Consider the following 23,732-nt stretch of genomic DNA (forward strand, 5'->3'; position numbering starts at 1 on the left):
GGTGATGGGTTATGTAGTCCAGCAACCGCGGGTGATGGGTTATATAGTCCAGCAACCGCGGATGAAGGTCAACGGCGTTTCCGTGCGCTGCTCTGGTTCGCCAGAAGCGGCTTAGTCCTGCTGGCCACATGACCCGGAAGCTGAACGCCGGCTCCCTCGGCCAGTAAAGCGAGATGAGCGCCGCAACCCCAGAGTCGGCCACGACTGGACCTCATGGTCAGGGGTCCCTTTACCTTTATGCATAATTTTGGGGAATGAGTGGTCGCTGCAATTTTCCAGGGGGGAAAAAAACGCCTTTGGGATTCAAAGCACATGGCAGTGCCCACTTCTTACATTCTGGGGGTTGTGTGGAAGTGGTTAGCTCACGTGTCAGGATTCGAACTCAGCCCCTGGTGTATCCCCGAGCTACTTTGCTTTCCTTTCTGCAGACGGGGGCCTCTCATCCCCATCGCATCTTCTGCCTTCAGCTCCTTATGCTTATATGCTGGACACAAACAAATATATATATATTTACTGAATAAAAATGCTATGTTCTGTTAAGAACGCCTCTTGCCACCTCTGTGCGTCTGTCCGTAGAATCATAGAGTCGGAGGGGCAGAGTGTCGGGATGGTCTCATTAGCACCCCTGCTGGTTGGTGGAGGAATGAATGAATGAATCTTTATTTGCGTCAGCCACAGCAATAAAACAATACGATATACGATCATACCTCGGGTTACAGACGCTTAAGGTTGCTTTTTTGGGGTTACGGATGCGCCGAAAAAATTCCATATTCAGATACATCACCTGATCTGAAAGCATCTTTATCATTACCCGAAAGCTTTCTATACGCTGCTTAATAGCAAAATAATTTTAAGATCTGTTTACGGAGATGGATGGATCAGCCCCTCGCGGGCCCCCGCAGACAATTGCGTTGGGGGCTAATAATAATAATAATAATTTATTATGTATACCCTGCCCATCTGGCTGGGTTTCCCCAGCCACTCTGGGCGGCTTCCAACAAAACACTAAAATACAATAACCTGTTAAACATTATAAAGCTTCCCTAAGCAGGGCTGCCTTCAGATGTCTTCTAAAAGTCAGATAGTTGTTTATTTCCTTGACATCTGACGGAGGGCGTTCCACAGGGTGGGCGCCACCACCGAGAAGCCCCTCTGCCTGGTTCCCTGTAACCTCACTTCTCGCAGGGAGGGAACCGCCAGAAGGCGCTCAGAGCTGGACCCCGGTGTCCGGGCTGGACGATGGGGGTGGAGACACTCCTTCGGGTATACTGGGCCATTTAGGGCTTTCAAGGTCAGCACCAACACTTCTAATTGTGCTCAGAAACGTCCCGGGAGCCAATGTAGGTCTTTCAGGACAGGTGTTATGTGGTCTCGGCAGCCACTCCCAGTCCCCAGTCTGGATTAGTTTCCGGGTCACTTCAAAGGTAGCCCCATGTAGAGCGCATGGCAGTAGTCCAAATGGGAGATAACCAGAGCATGCACCACTCTGGCCACACAGTCTGCGGGCAGGGAGGGCCTCATCCTGCGGACCAGATGGAGCTGCCCTGGACTCAGAATTAACCTGCGCCTCCATGGGCAGCTGTGAGTCCAAAATGACTCCCAGGCTGCGCACCTGGTCTTTCGGGGGCACAGTCACCCCATTCAGGACCAGGGAGTCCCCCACACCTGCCCGCCCCCTGTCCCCCCAAAACAGTCCTTCTGTCTTGTCAGGATTCATCCTCAATCTGTTAGCCGCCATCCATCCTCCGACCGCCTCCAGACACTCACACAGGGTTAACCACCAGCCTTCTCTCTCTCTCCCCCCCCCCTCGTTTTTCCATTGGGGGAATTTTTCTTTTATTCCTCCAGGAAGAAACAGCCAATCGATTGCCGCCGTGCCCACGCTAGTGCCTCTTCCCATTCTGCTATCTTTTATAAACCGCAAGGAGAAAAAAAGAGAAAAGGGGGGGGGGTGTTTAAAAAAAAAACAAGGAAAGGGTGTCGCTGTTTTTTTTCCTTCCTGGGGTTGCAAAGGGGGGGCAGGAAGGAGAGAAAATTCTCTTTCCACCCAGACGATGGAGAAGACCATTTGTAACTCGTCCCACAGCAAAGAGGAGATCCAGCCCCTCCGGTATTTAAGGTAAGTTGGCCGCCTTGCGGGAAAAAGACCCCTGCCTTTCTCACCACCCCCCTCCTGGCAAAGCTCTTTGCGCACCTGTCTGGAGGCTGCACCTGTTGAGATTCTACCTGCGACGGAAGCCAGGCGACATTAAGGGGCTGGCCTCAGTAGTTGTGGGCTGGGGAATGGGTTTGTGGGCCAAAGCAATTAGGGGCATGTTTTCTCGAATATGGGGGGGGGCAGGGTCTGTGATGGAGCCAGGGGTACCTCAATGCCAACGGACCCAGAGGGTGGGAAGATGATGAGGGCGACATGGCCAAACATGACCCAGTGGGGAGCTCGACTTGGGGACCGTCTTTTGGGCAGGTTGGGTACTTGTGTGTGGTTGTCCGACGACTAGAGGGCACCACCTTGGGGAAGGCCGACTTAAGGACTGGGTAGCTCTGCTCCGGTAACGGCAAGGTCGTGGGTTCGATTCCCATATTTTTCTGGGGGGACGCATACCCCCAAACATTTTGTGGATCATAAATTGAGGGATGTGGGTTAAACCACAGAGCCTAGCGCTTGCCGATCGGAAGGTTGGCGGTTCAAATCCCCGCGACGACGGGGTGAGCTCCCATTGCTCAGTCCCTGCTCCTGCCAACCTAGCAGTTCGAAAGCACGTCAAAAGCGCAAGTAGATAAATAGGTACCGCTCTGGCGGGAAGGTAACAACATTTCCGTGCGCTGCTCTGGTTCGCCAGAAGCGGCTTAGTCCTGCTGGCCACATGACCCGGAAGCTGTACGCCGGCTCCCTCGGCCAGTAAAGCGAGATGAGCGCCGCAACCCCAGAGTCGGCCGCGACTGGACCTAATGGTCAGGGGTCCCTTTACCTTTTTATTTCAATATGAGTAGGAAAACGAGAGTATACCCCTAAACATATTGTTTTTAAATGGGGGAAAAAGCACTGCCCCGTATGGGACATTTTGCATTGCGCCAGGGGGTCAGACTAGATGAGCGCTGGGTCCCTCTACCGTTCTGCGAATCTGGGGCTGTGAATGAACCCCGTACAGGCGATCCGTGCAGAGCCTCCGCCGCCCAGAAAACGATCCTTTCGTAGTCCCAACCCAGAACTGTAGGTGGTTAAACTGCGGAACTACCCACCACTGGATGGCTTTAGGTGAGAATTAGGTGAATTCACGAGCGACATGGCTGCTGAGGCAGTGATGCTTCTGAATCTCAGTCGCTGGGGGGCTCCCAAAGCGGGGGGAGCCGCTCTTGTGATCTGTTTCTCCTTGGGGGGGGGTGCTTGGTCAGATGGGCCTGATCCTGAAGCCTCTCCTTACACTTTTCCCATGCACAGTCCCATAAACTGGATTTTTGCTTCGCCGTCGCCCTGACCTTCCTTTTTAAAAAACCAATTTCCATTTAAAATTTGACTTTCGTGAATGGCAAAAGAATATGCACTGTTTCGCCCCCTCTATTTTCAGATTATACTTTTCCCCCGCAGACAATATGGTATCCAGGGGTCGGAGGAGGAGGAAATTAGAGAGGGGGTGATTATTATTATTTATTGAATTCATATCCTGCCCCTGTACCTGCAGGTCTCAGGCCGGCTCACAGAATAAAACCAGAATATAAAACCACAAAATGTATAACCAAAATTAAAACAACCCCCCCCAAACCCCCCCCCCCACATCTTGAAAGAGTAATGAACATTATTTGCGGGGGGAGCGTTTTCAAAACATGGTATACCTGTGAGGTTTTTACATCTGTGTTCTTTGAGTTAGTCCTCTTTCTACCATATTTTTCCGTGTTCAACAAACCCCCCTGTATAAGATGCACCCTATATTTTTTGGGGGGGGGCACTCAAAATTAAGAAAACGGAGGGAGAGATTGCCCACAACAGTTGAGCTTTTAATGCACGATCCGTGTATAAGACACGGCCTCTCCAAATTTCTAACACGATTTTTTAATCATAATAATAAACCCCTAGTCTTATGCCTGGAAAATTACAGTATATGCATTTGTTCGTTTATATAGGCAGCGAAGATCGGGGGCCACCGATCTACGTGGTTGCAACACCGAAAAGGATATTTTCCTCTCTTTGCAAACGCGGGTTTTGCAAAGAGCGACTCGCTCGCCTCTGATCTCCATGGCAACCATAAAACAAGCTTTGCTCTCGAGTGTGATGTGGGTGTTGGGAGCAGAGAGAGATATATATTTTCCTTTCCAACGATGCTATTAAATTTGTCTCCTCCTCTGGGTTGTGGGGTGCACTAGAGAAAACAAGTGTGCATTTCTGCCGCTTGTTAAATCTCATTTTCGTCTTGCACGTTTTTTGGGTTTGCACTTCCACTCTTAAGGAAACATCGCCAGTGCTGGATTCAGAAGAGTCAAAGAAGCGTTTCATTTATATATATATATTTCCCCAATTTTGATATATATTTTTTGATATATTATTTCCTTGACATCTGACGGGAGGGCGTTCCACAGGGCGGGTGCCACCACCAAAAAAGCCCTCTGCCTGGTTTCCTGCAACCTTGCTTCTCGCAGGGAGGAAGCCAGAAGGCCCTTGGGAGATGGACCCAGGTGTCCGGGATGAATGATGGGGGCGGAGACGCTCCTTCAGGTCTACTGGGCCGTTTAGGGCTTTCAAGGTCAGCCCTAAAAAGTTGAAAGCAGATGATGGAGAAATTGGGGTCTCATAGAAGACCCTCTGGTTTGGATATCAGAAAAGTTGAAAAGCAATTGATGGGGAAATTGGGGTCTCATAGAAGACCCTCTGGTTTGGGTACCAGAAAAGTTGAAAAGCAAATTATGGGTAAATTGGGGTCTCATAGAAGACCCTCTGGATTGGGTACCAGAAAAAGTTGAAACGCAGGTGATGGGGGAAATGGGGTCTCATAGATGACCCTCTGGTTTGGGTACCAGAAAAGATGAAAAGCAGGCGATGGGGAAATTGGGGTCTCATAGATGACCCTCTGGTTTGGGTACCAGAAAAGTTGAAACGCAGGTGATGGAGAAATTGGGGTCTCATAGAATACCCTCTGGTTTGGGTACCAGAAAAGTTGAACAGCAGGTGATGGGGAAATTGGGGTCTCAAATAAGACCGTCTGGTTTGGGTACCAGAAAAAGCTGAAAAGCTAATGATGGGGGAATTGGGGTCTCATAGAAAACCCTCTCGTTTGGGTACCACAAAAAGATGAAAAGCAGATGATGGGGAAATGGGAGGCTGAAATAAGACCCTCTGGTTTCAGGTACCAGATGATGGGAAATGGAGCTTCGAGCGATGGACTGGGATGAGCAGGGAGAGGATAAGGGAGCAAACTCTTCCCGGAATTGCTGTGCCGCTGCCCCCCTTAACTCGCCCCCCACCGTCCACCCCCCCCAGCTCTGCCCAGCCATTGTAGCATTGTGGGAAGATTCTCTGTCCAAAGGACTCTTATTTAGCGGTTGCCGTGGCGACAGGACCAAACGCTGCGGGAAGCTGAAAAGCTTCAATTTCTTTTTTTTTTTTATTTGGGGGGGGGGTCTCAATCCAACGAGATGGAGAGACCGGCTGCTTTCCAGCGCAGCATGAAAAGGGGGCTTATATTGGACAGTGCAAAACTGTGCATTGCGGGGGGTGGGCCGGATGGCCTTTGGGGGCCCCCTTGTTGTTTAGTCATTTAGTCGTGTCCGCCTCTTCGTGTCCCCCTGGACCAGAGCACGCCAGGCCCTCCTGTCTTCCACTGCCTCCCGCAGTTTGGTCAAAGTCTTGGAGCCTCAGCTTCAGGATCTGTCCTTCCAGTGAGCACTCAGGGCTGATTTCCTTCCGAATGGAGAAGTTTGATTTCTTGCAGTCCATGGGACTCTCAAGAGTCTCCTCCAGCACCAGAATTCAAAAGCATCCATTCTTCGGCGATCAGCCTTCTTTATGGTCCAGCTCTCACTTCCACACATCACTACTGGGGAAACCAGAGCTTGAACTATACAGACCTTTGTTGGCAAGGTGATGTCTCTGCTTTTTAAGATGCTGTCTAGGTTTGTCATCGCTTTCCTCCCAAGAAGCAGGCGTCTTTTAATTTTGTGGCTGCTGTCACCATCTGCAGTGATCATGGAGCCCAAGAAAGTAAAATCTCTCACTGCCTCCATTTCTTCCCCTTCTATTTGCCAGGAAGTGATGGGACCAGTGGCCATGATCTTCGTTCTTTTGATGTTGAGCTTCAGACCATATTTTGCGCTTTCCTCTTTCACCCTCATTAAAAGGTTTTTTAATTCCTCCTCACTTTCTGCCATCAAGGTTGTGTCATCTGCATATCTGAGTTTCGTGATATTTCTTCCGGCGATCTTAATTCCGGCTAGGGATTCATCCAACCCAGCCTTTCGCACTGGGGGCCCCACCCCACAATTCAAAAATTGGGGGGAGTCCCTGTTTGAAACCCTGGAAAAGCTCTTGCCAGTCAGTGCAAACGGCGCTGAGATGGACAGACCGGCTTAAGGCAGCTTCCGATTCGAACCGGATTCTTGAGGACTAGTATCTTGTGTTGCCTTTAGGGGAAAAGCCCATAGCTCAGCAGAGAAGTGCTTGCTTGGCATGAGGAAGGTCCTGGGTTTCAAATCCTAGCAGCAGGGCAGGGGGCTGCCCTTCGCCCTTCGCCATGTCCATGGAGGTGCAGGTCAGTTCTGTGTCCAGGGCAGCTCCACCTGGTACACAGGATGAGACCCTCCCTGCCCGCGGACTGTCTTGCCAGAGTGGTGCATGCTCTGGTTATCTCCCGCTTGGACTACTGTCATGCGCTCTACATGGGGCTACCTTGGAAGGTGACCCAGAAACTGCAACTAATCCAGAATGCGGCAGCCAGACTGGGGACTGGGAGCGGCCGCCGAGACCACATAACACCGGTCTTGAAAGACCTACATTGGCTCCCAGGACGTTTCCGAGCACAATTCAAAGTGTTGGTGCTGACCTTGAAACCCCTAAACGGCCTCGGTCCTGTAAACCTGAAGGAGCGTCTCCACCCCCATCATTCTGCCCGGACACTGAGGTCCAGCTCTGAGGGCCTTCTGGCGGTTCCCTCCCTGCGAGAAGCCAAGTTGCAGGGAACCAGGCAGAGGGCCTTCTTGGTGGTGGCGCCCGCCCTGTGGAACGCCCTCCCATCAGTTGTCAAAGTGAACAACAACTACCAGACTTTTAGAAGACATCTGAAGGCAGCCCTGTTTAGGGAAGCTTTTAATGTTTAATGTATTACAGTATTTTAATATTTTTTGGGAAGCCACCCAGAGTGGCTGGGGAAGCCCAGCCAGATGGACGGGGTATAAATAATAAATTATTATTATTATTATTATTATTATTATTATTATTATTATTATTATTATTCGCTGAGCCTGAAACCCCAGAGACCAGCTGCCGGTCAAAGTAAACGATATGAGGCCAGATGGATGCATTGGTCTGAGCACAGCTTCCCAGCAAACCTCCCTTCTGCCTGGGTTTGTTGCTTCTGCAGCAAGCCTTCTGCTTCGGCTCATTTAACGACGGGCGCGAGGGCGTTTTTGCTTAACGATTCCCCCCCTCCCGCCGCAGCTTTGATTAGCAATAATAATTCAACAGCTGAAAACACGAATCCGTCCGTTCCGCTTTTCCAAGCCTTGTGAGTCGTCAAAACTAAAACTCGTGGCTAAACGCCAGAAGATTCAGCACGCGGTTAGCCTGCGGAACTCCCCGCCACAACCCAGATGGGCTTTGAAAGAGGACTGGGCAAATTCGTGGAGGGCTTTCAAAGGCTGCTAGCCACAAAGTTATGCTCCCCTTGCTTCAATCCGGATTCCGGATTTCAGGCCCCTGTGAGAACAGGATACTGGACTAATAATAATAATAAATTTTTATTCATACCCCGGCCTTCCCGGTTCACAAACCAGGCTCAGGGCGGCTAACAACAAATTTAAAACACTTAATTGCAAAAGCAGCATAAAATACAGTATAAAAACATGAATAACAATAAAATTCAAAATCAGTTTAGGGGAAATAAGCATTAGGTATTCGCCAGGGCTAGCTGGCTGAATTGGTCCTACTTGGGCCAGCGAGGAGGGCAGGGGAGAATTAGCTGTGGGGTCTCAGAGCGGGTGATCTTCATAGAGGGGAGGGAAGAGAAGGGAAATAAAAGATCAGGCTGAATTCAAATTGAAAGCCAGGCGGAATAGCTCTGTCTTACAGGCCCTGTGGAAGGAGGTTAAATCCTGCAGGGCCCTGGTCTCATGGGACAGAGCATTCCACCAGGTCGGAGCCATCACTGAAAAGGCCCTGGCCCTGGTGGAGGATAGTCTGACTTCCTTAGGACCCGGGACCTCTAAACTATGATTATTCACGGACCTTAAGGTCCTCTGTGGGGCAGACCAGGAGAGGCGGTCCTGTAAATACGAGGGCCCTGAGATTGATGGAGCACATGTTTATAAGGTCCTCACCCGCTCTCGTTGTGGCAGGGAGTTCCGCAGGTTCCTGCATCATTTGCCCTGAAGCTTCAAATTCCGGCATGATCCCACTGCCGTCAAACCCACCCCCCAAAATCTCGTGCCAGAGCATGTCTAGCTTGGAACCCAGCAAACTCGACAAGGCAAACCTTGTCTCGATTCCTGTAACATACACATTCCTGTCTGCTCCAGTGCCGTATTTACGTATAAGCTAAACAAGCTATAGCTTAGGGCCCCGCTCTCTTGGGGGCCCCCCAAAATATTTAAAGGGGGAGAAAAACATGGGTGTACATTTCCAAAATATAAGAGAAAAAACAAATGAAATAAAACCTACATACAGCGTTTTGTGTTGTGTAGGGTCCTAGGATGTCAGTCATGGGCCCCGCCTGCTAGCCTGCTCCCTAAAATATCACCGGTTTGCTCCTTTCTGTATATAGGGTGCCTACATTCTGCATGGACTGGTTGCATGGCCACACTTGCAAATGGCTTGAGATACCTAATAGGTCTGTAAATTGTTGTTGTTTATTCGTTTAGTCGTGTCTGCCTCTTCGTGACCCCCTGGACCAGAGCACGCCAGGCCCTCCTGTCTTCCACTGCCTGCCCCAGTTTGGTCAAACTCATGCTGGCAGCTTCGAGAACACTGTCCCACCATCTCGTCCTCTGTCATCCCCTTCTCCTTGCGCCCTCCATCTTTCCCAACATCAGGGTCTTTTCCAGGGAGTCTTCTCTTCTCCTGAGGTGGCCAAAGTCTTGGAGCCTCAGCTTCAGGATCTGTCCTTCCAGTGAGCACTCAGGGCTGATTTCCTTCAGAATGGAGAGGTTTGATCTTCTTGCAGTCCATGGGACTCTCAAGAGTCTCCTCCAGCACCACAATTCAAAAGCATCCATTCTTCAGATTTCCATTCGGAAGGAAATCAGCCCTGAGTGCTCACTGGAAGGACAGATCCTGAAGCTGAGGCTCCAATACCTTGGCCACCTCATGAGAAGAGAAGACTCCCTGGGAAAGACCCTGATGTTGGGGAAGATGGAGGGCACAAGGAGAAGGGAACGACGGAGGACGAGATGGTGGGACAGTGTTCTCGAAGCTGCTAATATGAGTCTGACCAAACTGCGGGAGGCAGTGGAAGACAGGAGTGTCTGGTGTGCTCTGGTCCAGGGGGTCATGAAGAGTCGGACACGACTAAATGACCAAAAACAAAAACAATCAAACCTTTTCTTGTGTCTTGCAGCAGAGCAGAAGCCTTGGCGATCAATAAAGAACTCCTGGAGGAGTTTAGGTTCGGACAGCAGCAACTGATTGAGATCTGGGGTCATGCATGTGCCATGGCAGTCACCAAGGTAAGTACAAGGTTACCAGCTGGGATGGAAACAGCTGAAAGAGGAGGAACGGAAACTTTCTGGTCTGGAGGGCACAAGGTTGGCAACCCTTGTGGTCTCAGAGCTCTCCTTTAAATCAGAACCGGTGAAGGTACTATGTGAGTGCCTGGAGGCGGTTGGAGGATGGATGGCGGCTAACAGATTGAGGCTGAATCCTGACAAGATAGAAGTACTGTTTTTGGGAAACAGGGGGCAGGCAGGTGTGGGGGATTCCCTGGTCCTGAATGGGGTAACTGTGCCCCTGAAGGACCAGGTGCGCAGCCTGGGAGTCATTTTGGACTCACAGCTGTCCATGGAGGCGCAGGTCAATTCTGTGTCCAGGGCAGCTCCATCTAGGACGCAGGATGAGACCCTCCCTGCCCGCAGACTGTTTGGCCAGAGTGGTGCATGCTCTGGTTGTCTCCCGCTTGGACTACTGCAATGCGCTGTCCGTGGTGCTACCTTTGAAGGTGACCCGGAAACTACAACTAATCCAGAATGCGGCAGCTAGACTGGGGACTGGGAGAGGCCGCCAAGACCACATAACACCAGTCCTGAAAGACCTACATTGGCTCCCAGTACGTTTCCGAGCACAATTCAAAGTGTTGGTGCTGACCTTTAAAGCCCTAAACGGCCTCGGCCCAGTATCCCTGAAGGAGCATCTCCACCCCCATCGTCCAGCCCAGATGCTGAGATCCAGCTTCGAGGGCCTTCTGGTGGTTCCCTCATTGCAAGACGTAAGGTTACAGGGAATCAGACAGAGGGCCTTCTCGGTGGTGGCACCCGCCCTGTGGAACTCCCTCCCTTCAGATGTGAAGGAAATAAACAACTATCTGGCTTTTAGAAGGCATCTGAAGGCAGCCCTGTTCAGGGAAGCTTTTAACATTTAACGCTGTATTGTTTTTAATACTTGATTGGGAGCTGCCCAGAGTGGCTGGGGAAACTCAGCCAGATGGGCGGGGTATAAAGAATTAATTTTTATATATATTATTATGTTTCCGAGCGCCCTGTTGTTCTTCGGTTCAGCACTTTGGGTACCACCAAAGTTGCCTCTTCTTGATGTTGCCCAGAGAATCTCTGCATCATTCATTTTTGTTGGTTTTGGATGCTGAGCGGCCGCATCTGGCTTTTTAATCGCTTGCAGCCTCTCCTGACCCTCCGCCGCTGAGGAAATGCCGTGCGCTTTTCGGAGTCTGGCCCTGGCCGCGGTGAGGGGGGAATGGGGACCTTTCCCTCTCCCCCCACCACAGCGGGAATTGCGTTGCTATTTGGGCAATTTTTAAAATATTTCCCCCCTCCCCAATAATATTTATTATTTTCCATACATAAACATAACAGAAGAAAAAGTTAATAATAAAGGGAAAAGAATGAAACGGCAAAAAGAAAAAAAGAATATTAAGCACAAAATACAACAAATCACCACATAAACTAAAACTTAATTAGTTCATTAAAATCCATCTTCATAAACATATTATTTGACTTCCTCAAATCTCTTCCATCTGAGTTTCTTAGTAATTACATGTAGCAGCTTCCAAGATCGTTATTTCATAAAACCGTATCGCAGCCGTAATCATATTTCCTAACTTTTCTTATAGTACATTTGCTTATTTATCATTTAACCCTAGGCCTAATTGATTCTTTCAAGTGATTACATATCTTTAATATTGCAATTTTTAAAATTTCATTTTCCCCGTTCCGGATTTTTGCCTCTGGTTTGGAATCGGCTGGGAGGGCGTTCCACAGGGCAGGCGCCACCACCAAGAAGGCCCTCTGCTTGGTTCCCTGTAACCTCACTTCTCACAGGGAGGGAACTGCCAGAAGGCCCTCGGGAGATGGACCCAGGTGTCCGGGCTGGACGATGGAGGTGGTAGTTATTTTTCTCTATATTGATAGTTATTTTTCTCTATTTTTTTGGTAGTTATTTTTCTCTTTGACATCTGATGGGAGGGCGATCCACAGGGCGGGCGCCACCACCGAGAAGGCCCCACACCCACACCCCATCGCCCTGCAACCTAATTTTCCCGGACGTCTCGTTCCAGGTTTTCCCTCGGAGGTCTCTACCGAGGAAGCAGCCGACATTGCTGGTGGTCTGCGGCTGTGAGCAGAACGGAGCGGTCGGCCTGGCGTGCGCCCGTCACCTGCGTGTCTTTGTAGGTACCTGCCGCCCCGTCCCCCCTCCCAGAGTTTGGCTTTGTTTCCAACTTGCACCTTCTCTCCTCCTTGTTCGAATCCATTTCTGCCCCCACCCCCTTTTTAAAAGAGGGTTGGACAAATTCATAGAGGTATTGATGGCTACCTCCCGCAAGGGATATGATGTCTGGAGGGAACGTTGCTTGGGAATTCCATCTCAGCATGTCTGAAAACAAACACACACACACACAGTGTGATGTTTTCCCCAGCACTAGTGAAAGGTTCAAAATGAGGTCTCTCTCCAGTGGTGATATTTTACAATTTAGCTTAGAATCATAGAATCATAAAATCATAGAATCATAGAGTTGGAAGAGACCACAAGGGCCATCGAGTCCAACCCCCTGCCAAGCAGGAAACACCATCAGAGCACCCCTGACATATGGTTGTCAAGCCTCTCCTTAAAGACCTCCAAAGAAGGAGACTCCACCACACTCCTTGGCAGCAAATTCCACTGTTGAACAGCTCTTACTGTCAGGAAGTTCTTCCTAATGTTTAGGTGGAATCTTCTTTCTTGTAGTTTGGATCCATTGCTCCGTGTCCGCTTCTCTGGAGCAGCAGAAAACAACCTTTCTCCCTCCTCTATGTGACATCCTTTTATATATTTGAACCTGGCTATCATATCACCCCTTAACCTCCTCTTCTCCAGGCTAAACATGCCCAGCTCCCTTAGCCGTTCCTCATAAGGCATCGTTTATTTTGCAGCTTGTTTGCAAAGCTATTGCACTACCAACCTTACTGTATGCTTGTGAAACGTGGATGACTCATAAACGCCATCTCCAACTCCTCAAAAGATTCCATCAACGGTGTCTCCGAAAAATATTACACATCACTTGGGAAGACAGGCGAACTAATATCAGTGTTCTGGAAGAAGCAAAGATCAGCAGTGTCAAAGCGATGATTCTTCAACATCAACTTCGTTGGACTGGTTATGATGTGCAGATTCCTGATTGTAGTCTTCCAAAGCAACTACAGTGGTACCTCGGGTTACATATGCTTCAGGTTACAGACGCTTCAGGTTACAGACTCTGCTAACCCAGAAATAGCACCTCGGGTTAAGAACTTTGCTTCAGGATAAGAACAGAAATCGGGCTCTGGCGGCACAGCAGCAGCAGGAGGTCCCATTAGCTAAAGTGGTGCTTCAGGTTGAGAACAGTTTCAGGTTAAGAACGGACCTCCGGAACAAATTAAGTTCTTAACCCGAGGTACCACTGTACTCGATTCCGAACTTAGAAATGGAAAGCATAATGCTGACGGTAAACAAAAGAGGTTTAAAGACTCTCACAAGGCACATTTTAAAAAATGTAGTATAGGTAAGGGTAAAGGGACCCCTGACCATCAGGTCCAGTCGTGGCCGACTCTGGGGTTGTGGCGCTCATCTCGCTTTACTGGCCGAGGGAGCCGGCGTACAGCTTCCGGGTGATGTGGCCAGCAGGACTAAGCAGCTTCTGGCGAACCAGAGCAGCACACGTAAACGCCATTTACCTTCCCGCTGGAGCGGTACCTATTTATCTACTTGCACTTTGACGTGCTTTCGAACTGCTAGGTTGGCAGGAGCAGGGACCGAGCAATGGGAGCTCACCCCGTCATTGTGGGGATTCGAACCGCCAACCTTCTGATCGGCAAGCCCTAGGCTCTGTGGTTTAACCCACTGATTTCATCTCACTCTATAGGCCGAGCGAGCTGGTGTTTGTCCGCATACAGCTTCTGGGTCATGTGGCCAGCATGACTAAGCCGCTTGTGGCAAACCAGAGCAGCGCACGGAAACGCCGTTTACCTTCCCGCTGGAGTGGTACCTATTTATCTACTTGCATTTTGACATGCTTTCGAACTGCTAGGTTGGCAGGAAAATGTAGTATGAACACCGACAATTGGGGAACACTGGCCTGCAAGTTCTCCAGTTGGAGAACAGCCTTTACCAAAGGTGTCCTGGGCTTTGAAGACACTCAAACTCAGGACCAAAGGGAGAAACGTGCTAAGAGGAAGGAACGCTTGGCAAACCCTCACCGGGATCAACTCCTGCCTGGAAACCTATGTCTCCACTGTGGAAGGACGTGTGCATCCAGAATTGGCCTCCCCAGTCACTTACAGACTCCCTGTTAAAACCGTGTTTATGGAAGACAATTTTACTTGGCTACGAGGGACTGCCAAAGAAGAAGAAGAAGAAATTTTGGGGTGAGGTTGAAGGAGAGAGAGTGCTCTGTGTTAGGACTAAAAATATTGGCACCGTTGGCCGGGGGTTTTCTGCACTTTGCAAATTGCAAAGAGAGCTCAGAGAGAGATGCATGGTTCTGCTTTTAATGCAAACTGCGCTTTAGCTTTTGAAAACCACAAAGCAATGGTTTGGCAAGCTTTTAATACACCGTATTTGCAGCGTACAAAGCACCCTGGAGTCTCTTTCTCGCCCTGAATTCGTCTCGCTAAGAAATAGCTCCCAGTTGCCCGGGGGAACAAGGAGGAGAAGGGGAAACAGGGCTTCGAGTCCCCCTTCCTTTTCTGAAATTTATTTCTCAGGGATGAAGTGCTTTCCCTCCCCTTCTTGTGCCAGCCACCCTGCTTCTGAAATTTATTTCTTAACTTTCATTCAGAGTTTAAAACCCTGTCCGTTATCAGTTAGCTATCCAGTTCCCCAATTCAGAAAGGCTGGTGTGTAGAGCAGTGAGGGAAATGTCGCTTCAGCAAGGCTTCTACTTGAATAATAATAATAATAATATTTTATTTATACATCGTCCAACATTTTGGAGGTCCCAAGTCGCAAGGTGGTTAGATTAGTCTCAACTAGGGCCAGGGCCTTTTCAGTACTGGCCCCGATCTGGTGGAACGCTCTGTCACAAGAGACCAGGGCCTTGCAGGATGTGACATCTTTCCGGAGGGCCTGCAAGACAGGGTTGTTCTGCCTGGCCTTTGGTTTGGACTCAGTCTGTTTCCCTACCCTTACGGTCTTGATCTATGGGCTACTTTTAAAACGAGGCTGCATTTTAAATTGCATTTTAGCCTGTATTTTAAATTGGTCCCCCCCCCCATTATGTTTTTACTGTAATTTTACTGGTGTTAGCCTCCCTGAGCCGGGGAGGGCAGGGTAATAATAATAATAATAATAATAATAATAATAATAATAATAATAATCCCTTCCTCTTTTGTCTCCCCCTCATGTTTCTCCTTGCAGGAATACGAGCCCACCATTTTCTACCCGAAGAGGTCTTCGAATCCTCTCTTCCGGGATTTCACCACCCAGTGCGAAAAGATGGACATACCATTTCTTTCCTATCTGCCAGCGGAGGTGAGCAAAGTCTTTCTGGTCCCTCACTTGCAAGGGAGCATTTTGGTGCAGCAACAACAACAACAACAACAACAACAACAACAATTTATTTATACCCTGCCCATCTGGCTGGGTTTCCCCAGCCACTCTGGGTGGCTTCCAACAAAACACTAAAATACAATAACCTATTAAACATTAAAAGCTTCCCTAAACAGGGCTGCCTTCAGATGTCTTCTAAAAGTCTGGTAGTTATTTTTCTCTTGCTCTCTTCATCAAGCCCTCTTGATGGCAGATGCTAACAGATGATTGTACAGCGGTGCCTTGGTTCTCAAACTTAATCCGTTCCAGAAATTCCATTCCAAAACCAAAGCGTTCCAAAACCAAGGCGCGCTGCTTTCCCATGTAAAGCAATGCAAAACGGATTAAACCGTTCCAGGCTTTTAAAAACACAACCCCTAAAACAGCAATCAAACATGGATTTTACTATCTAACGAGACCGTCGATCCATAAAACGAAAGCAATAAACAATGTACTGCAGTCACGCAATCGATCCGTCTGTAGCTGGACTGGGTTCCGCGCAGTCACGAAAACAAAACGAAAAAGAGCCGCAAAAACAAAAACACAAAATAAATAGCGAAAACAGACAGACCTCAGCGTAAGACTCAAAACGGAAGTGTGGCGCTCAAAAATCGGAAGCGTAACACTCAAAACGGAGCACTTTCAGCTTCCAAAAAAAGTTCGCAAACCAGAACACTTACTTCTGGGTTTGCAGTGTTTGAGTTCGAGTTGTTTGAGTACCAAGGCGTTTGAAAACTAAGGTACCACCGTATTTCAGTTTGCTGTTCTCTCAGGAAGTGTGAATGAGGTAAAAAAGGTAAAGGGACCCCGACCATTAGGTCCAGTCGTGGCCGACTCTGGGGTTGCGGCGCTCATCTCGCTTTACTGGCCGAGGGAGCCGGCGTACAGCTTCCGGGTCATGTGGCCAGCAGGACTAAGCCGCTTCTGGCGAACCAGAGCAGCACACGGAAACGCCGTTTACCTTCCCGCCGGAGCGGTACCTATTGATCTACTTGCACTTTGACATGCTTTTGAACTGCTAGGTTGGCAGGAGCAGGGACCGAGCAACGGGAGCTCACCCCGTCATTGCGGGGATTCGAACCGCCGACCTTGTGATCGGCAAGTCCTAGGCTCTGTGGTTTAACCCACAGCGCCACCTGCGTCCCTTGAATATGGTAGATCGGCCTTTAAATATGAATTGAATCGAATTCCACACTTTCCCCACCATCCTCAAGGCCCTCACTTTAGATATTGGGGGATTGGCACCAGAGGGTTGTGGCCTCGCAAATTACATCCTGTTTTGTGTTTTAAAAGAGACGTCAATCTCCAAGCGTCTTTTAATCACATTTTCCTGACGTCCTGAAAAGAAATTACAGAGGAAGGTTTTGAGCATGTGTGTGGCTTTCTGGTCATATCCCAGTTACTCGCTGGTTCCTGGGACGGGCTCCCTAACCTCACAGCGTCATAGACCCTCGCCCTCATTATTTCGAAAATCTTTGGCCTTGCAATTTTTGCTAAATCGCAGCAGAAGCCGGATCCGTTTGCTATAATCTTGCGGTGTTTGTGCTCAGAGAGAAGCCAGCTGCGAGTTGAGTTAAAACAAAATGGCAAGAGTTCTTCTGGAGAGCTAAAATTAGGGATCATACCAAATGTTACTGCTTGAAACCGCAGGGAGCGTGCCAGAAATACGCTGGAAGTTTGCTTGCAGACATTTTTTTGGTGTCAAAGACATTTGCAAAAATAATAGACAGGGAGCAACGTTGATGATCATCTGTGCCATGTTTTTCATGCTCATTTCATGCCGATTCGTGGCCAGTTGGGTCTCGTTTCTCCCTAATGTGCAGTGACGGCACATTGCGATGTTGCGGGTCAGATCTGGCCTTTGGAGAGCATCCCTGAGGACCAAGTGAAGCTGATTTTATGTTATGTGCTGAGCTTGGATCCTAGAGAATGCCTGAATGTCTGACGTAGATTTTCAGTTTCGTTGTTCTGTATGGGACAATCACAATAAAGATTATCGTATCTTAATGCACATCTAAGGGACGCAGGTGGCGCTGTGGGTTAAACCCCAGAGCCTAGGACTTGCCGATCAGAAGGTCGGCGGTTCAAATCCCCGGAACAAGGTGAGCTCCCGTTGCTCGGTCCCTGCTCCTGCCAACCTAGCAGTTCGAAAGCACGTCAAAGCGCAAGTAGATAAATAGGTACCGCTCCGGCGGGAAGGTAAACGGTGTTTCCGTGTGCTGCTCTGGTTCGCCAGAAGCGGCTTAGTCCTTCTGGTCACATGACCCGGAAGCTGTACGCCGGCTCCCTCGGCCAATAAAGCGAGATGAGCACTGCAACCCCAGAGTCAGCCGCAACTGGACCTGATGGTTAGGGGTCCCTTTACCTTTAATGCATATCTAATTCCTCCAATTTCTGTTCAAGCTAGGAGAACAAATCCCATTAACTGTGGATGTTAGTGCTGGGGAAACTATCCCCTGTTATTTATCTCAATTTATTTATTACATTTCATAGACTCGTAGCAGGGCTGGATTTAGGATGGATGAGGCCCTAAGCTACTGAAGGGAATGGGGCCCTTTCTATGTCCAGCTGTCCTTTGTCAACAACAAATTGTTGCTCTTCTTTTGTGTTGAATATATGCTAGATTGTCATTTATGGACCTAATAGGTATCTCAAGCCATTTGCCCATGTTGCCCTGCAACCACTCCATGCAGAATGTAGGCACCCTATATATAAGATAAAGTGACCCCTGGCCATGGGGCCCTGAGCTATAGCTTGTTAAGCTTATACATAAATCCGGCACTGCTAACTAGGGATCATGGGAGTTGTAGGCTAAAAACATCTGGACTGCCGAGGTTGAGGAAGCCTGGTGCAAGCTGAGCTTAAGACAGCCTTTCTCAACCTGTGGGTCCCCAGATATTGTTGGACTATAACTCCCATCCCCCCTAGCTAGCAAGGCCAGAGCTCAGGGACGATAGGAGTTGTAGTCCAACAACATCTGGGGACCCACAGGTTGAGAACCGCTGGCTTAAGGCCAAGCTAGGTCCAGGACCTTGGACAGGGGCTGCAGAATTAGTTCAGCACCACGGACAGCAGTCCTGAAGCGGAGACAGGAGATTAACATTGTCTCAGCAAGGTATTGGGCGCAGCTCTGTAGTTGGAGGCAGAGACTGTGAGATGACCTGAAGGGCAACCCAGTCAGTTGGGTGGGGTACAAATAAAATAATAATAGTAATACAGTGGTACCTTGGTTCTTAAACGCCTTGGTTCTCAAACTCTGAAAACCTGGAAGTGTGTGTTCCGGTTCTCAAATGTTTTTTGGAAGCCGACAATCCGACACGGCTGTCGGCTATTGTTTCCGGGGCGCCTGCACCAATCAGAAGCCATGCACTGGTTTTTGAACGTTTTGGAAGTCAAAGGATTAAATTTGGCGCTTTTGCTATTTATTTTGCGTTTTTGTTTTTGAGGCTTTTTCAGTTCATTTGTTTTTGTGACTGTGTGGAACCCAGTTCAGCTACTGATTGATTGATAGTGTGACTGTGGAAATGGATAAAAGCCCTCCATCCAAACAATGACTCTAATCAGTGCAGGTAAGAAAAAAAGGTAATTTTAATTTTTATCATCTACAATACTGTCGTATTTATTTTATAATACAGTGCATTGATTATTGCTTTCATTTTATCAATGGTCTGGTTAGATCATGAAATTCATGTTAAACTGCTGTTTTAAAGGTTTTTTTAAAAAGTCTGGAACGGATTAATCTGTTTCGCATTGCTTTCCATGGGAAAGCGCGCCTTGGTTTTGGAACGGACTTCTGGGACGGATTAAGTTTGAGAACCAAGGTACAGTCATACCTCTTCTTGTGAACACTTCATGTTGCGTTTTTTTGGGGTTAAGAACGCGGCAAACATGGAAGGGTTTACCTCTGGGTTTCGCTGCACATACGCAGAAGCGTTCTGCACGGTTCGCACATGCGCAGAAGCGCTGCTCTGGTTACAGACTTTCTGGGGTGCGAACGGCACCCCAGAACGGATCGTGTCCGCAACCAGAGGTACCACTGTACCACTGTAATAGTAATACAGTGGTGCCTCGCAAGACGAAAAGAATCCGTTCCGCGAGTCTCTTCGTCTAGCGGTTTTTTCGTCTTGCGAAGCAAGACCATTGACGGATTAGCAGATTAGCGCTATTAGCGGTTTAGCGGCTTTTAGCGGCTTTTAGTGGTTTAGCGGCTTAGCGGATAAGCGGATAAGCGGCTTAGCAGCTTAGAAAAAGGGGGGGAGGGGAAAAACCCCGCAGGAACTCGGAAGACATTTTCGTCTTGCGAAGCAAGCCCATAGGAAATTCGTTTTGCAAAGCACCTCCAAAACGGAAAACTCTTTCGTCTAGCGAGTTTTCCGTCTTGCGAGGCGTTCGTCTTGCGGGGCACCACTGTAATAAGAAGGGCTGCGTTAAGATTCTTTTTGCACCGTGTTTTAAATGCACCTCGGTTGGTAGACAACAACTTGTTTGTGTAGCTGTAAGACTTGGGGAACCTACAACTGCGGGGTTGCGATGTGACTCCCCTCTCTCATCCTCTCCCCTGGGGGCAGACTCAGCTGATCAGCGACGCTTACAACCTCGTGATCGACGCCTTGCTGGGAGTGGAGGCCATGCCGGGCGAGTTGCCAGAGCCATTCGGTACCATCCTGGCCACCCTCAAGCAAATCCGGATCCCTCTCATCAGCTTGGATGTCCCCTCTGGTATGCTTCCCCTGTTGAACAGCAGCCTGCTGGGTCATGTGTGTCCCCGGTGAATTCCCTGTTGAATTCCTTCCTCCTCCAGACTGGATTATTGTAACTCGCTCTACGTGGGGCTGCCCTTGAGACTGACCCAGAAACTCCAGCGGGTGCAGAATGCCGCGGCGAGACTCCTTATGGGGTCTTCGCTGCGAGATCACATTCATCCAGTGCTATACCAGCTGCACTGGCTCCCGGTGGAGTACAGGATCAGGTTCAAGGTGCTGGTTTTAACCTTTAAAGCCCTATACAGCCTAGGACCCTCGTACCAACGGGACCGCCTCTCCTGGTATGTCCCACGGAGGAACTTACGATCTTCAAACAAAAACATCTTGGAGGTCCTGAGCCACAGGGAGGTTAGGCTGGCCTCAACCAGAGCCAGGGCTTTTTCGGCTGTGGCCCCGATCTGGTGGAACGCTCTGTCACAAGAGATTAGGGCCCTGCGGGACTTGACATCTTTCCGCGTGGCCTGCAAGACAGAGCTGTTCCACCAGGCCTTTGGCCAGGGCACAGCCTGACTCCCTCCTTTGGCAATCTTCACAGAACTCTAGCCTAATGGTTGCCATCAATTTGATTTGAATTAATTTTATAATGAATGGTTTTAGAATGTTGTACTATTTTATTGTTGTTAGCCGCCCTGAACCCGGCTTCGGCTGGGGAGGGCGGGATATAAATTATTATTATTATAATATTATTATTATTATAAATAAAAGGACACATTCTACTCATGTAAAAACACGCTGATTCCCGGACCGTCCGCGGGACGGATTGAGAAGGCGATTGGGCCGGATCCGGGCCCCGGGCCTTAGTTCACCTACCCATGCCCTATGGGCTTAGCCTGACCCCTTGCCTCTTGCGGTGGTCCGAGGAATTACGCCCCCCCCTTCCGCCACCCTGCCCAGTTTCACCCCAGTGACCTGGCAGAAACTGCAGCCGTCTCCAGAAGCTCTTGGAAGCCCCGTCCGGCCATAAAGGGGGAGGCGTCAGCTTCTGCAAACCGAGACATGAAGTCATAACCCAAATAGTCCTCTCTTTTTTTTTCTGTGTCTGGCTGGACAGCGGCGACCGGGTCTCTGCTTTCGCCATCAGAAAGAGCAAATGAGGAGAGGTGGATCTGAGAAATCTCTCCCTCCGTTCCATCCTTCCTTTTTCAGCGGCTTTGCACCGTGACGGAGCAGAAAGGTTTTTGGGAAATGGCATTTCCATCCTGCCTTTTCTTCTCCATCGGCTCAAAGAGGCTGGTTCTCTCCCGCTTCCTCCATTAATCCCCGTAATAATAATTCAGCCACAGAGAAGATGCTCTCTGATTCCACTGCTGTCGTTTGGAATATGCTTTTCCCTGGGTTGTGTGAGATTGTGTAAGCCTTCTCAGGGCTAATAATAGGGACGCAGGTGGTGCTGTGGGTTAAACCACAGAGCCTAGGGCTTGCTGATCAGAAGGTCGGCGGTTTGAATCCCCGCAATGACGGGGTGAGCTCCCATTGCTCGGTCCCTGCTCCTGCCCACCTAGCAGTTCAAAAGCACCTCAAAGTGCAAGTAGATAAATAGGCACCACTCCGGCGGGAAGGTAAACGGCATTTCCGTGCGCTGCTCTGGTTCGCCAGAAGCGGCTTAGTCCTGCTGGCCACATGACACGGAAGCTGTACGCCGGCTCCCTCGGCTCCCTCGGTCACGACTGGACCTAATGGTCAGAGGTCCCTTTACCTTTACCTCGGGTTACATACACTTCAGGTTACAGAGTCCGCTAACCCAGAAATATTGCTTCAGGTTAAGAACTTTGCTTCAGGATGAGAACAGAAATTGTGCTCCGGCGTTGCAGCAGCAGCAGGAGGCTCCATTTACCTAAAGTGGTGCTTCAGGTTAAGAACAGTTTCAGGTTAAGTACGGACCTCCAGAACGAATTAAGTTCTTAACCCGAGGTACCACTGTAATATTAATTTATTACTTATACTCCACCCATCTGGCCAGGCCTCCGCAGCCACTACAACACTATATAAATAGGTAAAGGGACCCCTGACCATTAGGTCCAGTCGTGGCCGACTCTGGGGTTGCGGCGCTCATCTCGCTTTACTGGCCGAGGGAGCCGGCGTACAGCTTCCGGGTCATGTGGCCAGCAGGACTAAGCCACTTCTGGCGAACCAGAGCAGCGCACGGAAACACCGTTTACCTTCCCGCTGGAGCGGTACCTATTTATCTACTTGCACTTGGACGTGCTTTCAAACTGCTAGGTTGACAGGAGCAGGGACCGAGCAACGGGAGCTCACCCCGTCATTGCAGGGATTCGAACCGCCGACCTTCTGATCGGCAAGTCCTAGGTGTTAAGTTGTGGGTGAACATATCAGACGACACAGCGATTCTTCAAACATTATTCACAGGCCAGAACAGAACTGAACTGAAGGGTTCAGCCAGCCTGCTTATATAGAGCTCCACTAGAACGCAATAGTAACCATTTTCGGTAACTATCCAATCACTGAACGTCACTTCCGATCCCTTATTTGCGTACGTGGACCTGAGTGAAAACTATCTACAGTATCCCCCTGCTGGCACAGGGTGAGAACTTCGGTACATAACCCTAGGCTCTGTGGTTTAACCCACAGAATATTAAAAACACGATAAAACGTCAAACATTAAAAACTTCCCTAAACAGGGCTGCCTTCAGATGTCTTCTAAAAGTCAGGTAGTTGTTTATTTCCTTGACACCTGATGGGAGGGCGTGACACAGGGTGGGTGCCACCACCGAGAAGGCCCTCTGCCTGCTTCCCTGTAACCTCACTTCTCGCAATGAGGGAACCGCCAGGAGGCCCTCGGCGCTGGATCTCAGCGTCCGGGCTGGACGATGGGGTGGAGACGCTCCTTCAGGGATACTGGACCAAGGCCATTTGAATTTTTTTAATAAACATTCCCATATTCAATATCCTCAGCTCAATAGAACCTCCATGCCCAAGAGCAGTCTACCCCCTAACGCCACAAACAGAGAACAGGGGAGGTAGAGAGATAAGGGGTGACCTCTGTGGGCTTTAGATGTTTCAATCCAGGAAGACGCTTCTGACTCTCTTTGCCCTCTCTCTTCCCTGTCCCCCACAAAACCCCCTTTCTTTTCAGGCTGGGATGTGGAGACAGGCACCTCTGACGGCATCAGTCCCGACGTCCTCGTCTCCCTGGCTGCCCCCAAGCAGTGTGCCACCCGCTTTGTGGGCAAGCACCACCTCGTGGCCGGCCGCTTCCTCCCTTACGACGTGCAGAAAAAGTTCGAACTGAATTTTCCCGAGTATCCCGGCACAGACGACGTGGTTTCTCTTTAAGGAGAAGCCTTGGAGTTCCTTTCCCGCGTTGCGCCCCCTCAAAAAGAGCCCCATTTGCTTCTCCCAAACAGCGAGAGGTTGGGCGAAGAACCCGAGGACGGATTCTGCGCCTAGACTTCTGCAAATGTACAAACTGTAGCTTGTGGGGCAGGCGAGACGTGGGGGCTATAGGGTGGCGTTTGAGCCTAATCTGAGAGGCCACCGATTCTGCCTCCTCCCGATCTGAAAAGAAGTATTCCCAGCTACATGCAAGGAGTTGAGAGATGCCT

At 49.5% G+C, this 23,732-nt stretch overlaps 1 protein-coding gene across 2 annotated transcripts; it reads left to right on the forward strand.

The window, feature by feature from the left end:
* Positions 1 to 1,719: 1,719 nt before the first annotated feature.
* YJEFN3 (YjeF N-terminal domain containing 3) lies at positions 1,720 to 23,463 on the forward strand (the record flags this gene model as incomplete). Of its 2 annotated transcripts, none has more annotated exons than XM_081846425.1 (6): positions 1,720 to 2,119; positions 9,759 to 9,864; positions 11,922 to 12,032; positions 15,236 to 15,349; positions 19,975 to 20,125; positions 23,264 to 23,463. In XM_081846425.1, the coding sequence occupies exons 1-6, from the start codon at positions 2,055 to 2,057 to the stop codon at positions 23,461 to 23,463; spliced, it is 747 nt and encodes a 248-aa protein (XP_081702551.1). In that variant the 5' UTR covers positions 1,720 to 2,054. The 2 variants fall into 2 exon arrangements, with proteins under 2 accessions (XP_081702551.1, XP_081702550.1); XM_081846424.1 differs by having other exon boundaries at positions 1,733 to 2,119; positions 9,756 to 9,864.
* Between the last annotated feature and the right edge of the window lie 269 nt (positions 23,464 to 23,732).

Source organism: Podarcis erhardii (genome assembly GCF_964252035.2).
Source record: "Podarcis erhardii genome assembly, chromosome: 18".
NCBI classification, from domain to species: Eukaryota; Metazoa; Chordata; class Lepidosauria; order Squamata; family Lacertidae; genus Podarcis; species Podarcis erhardii.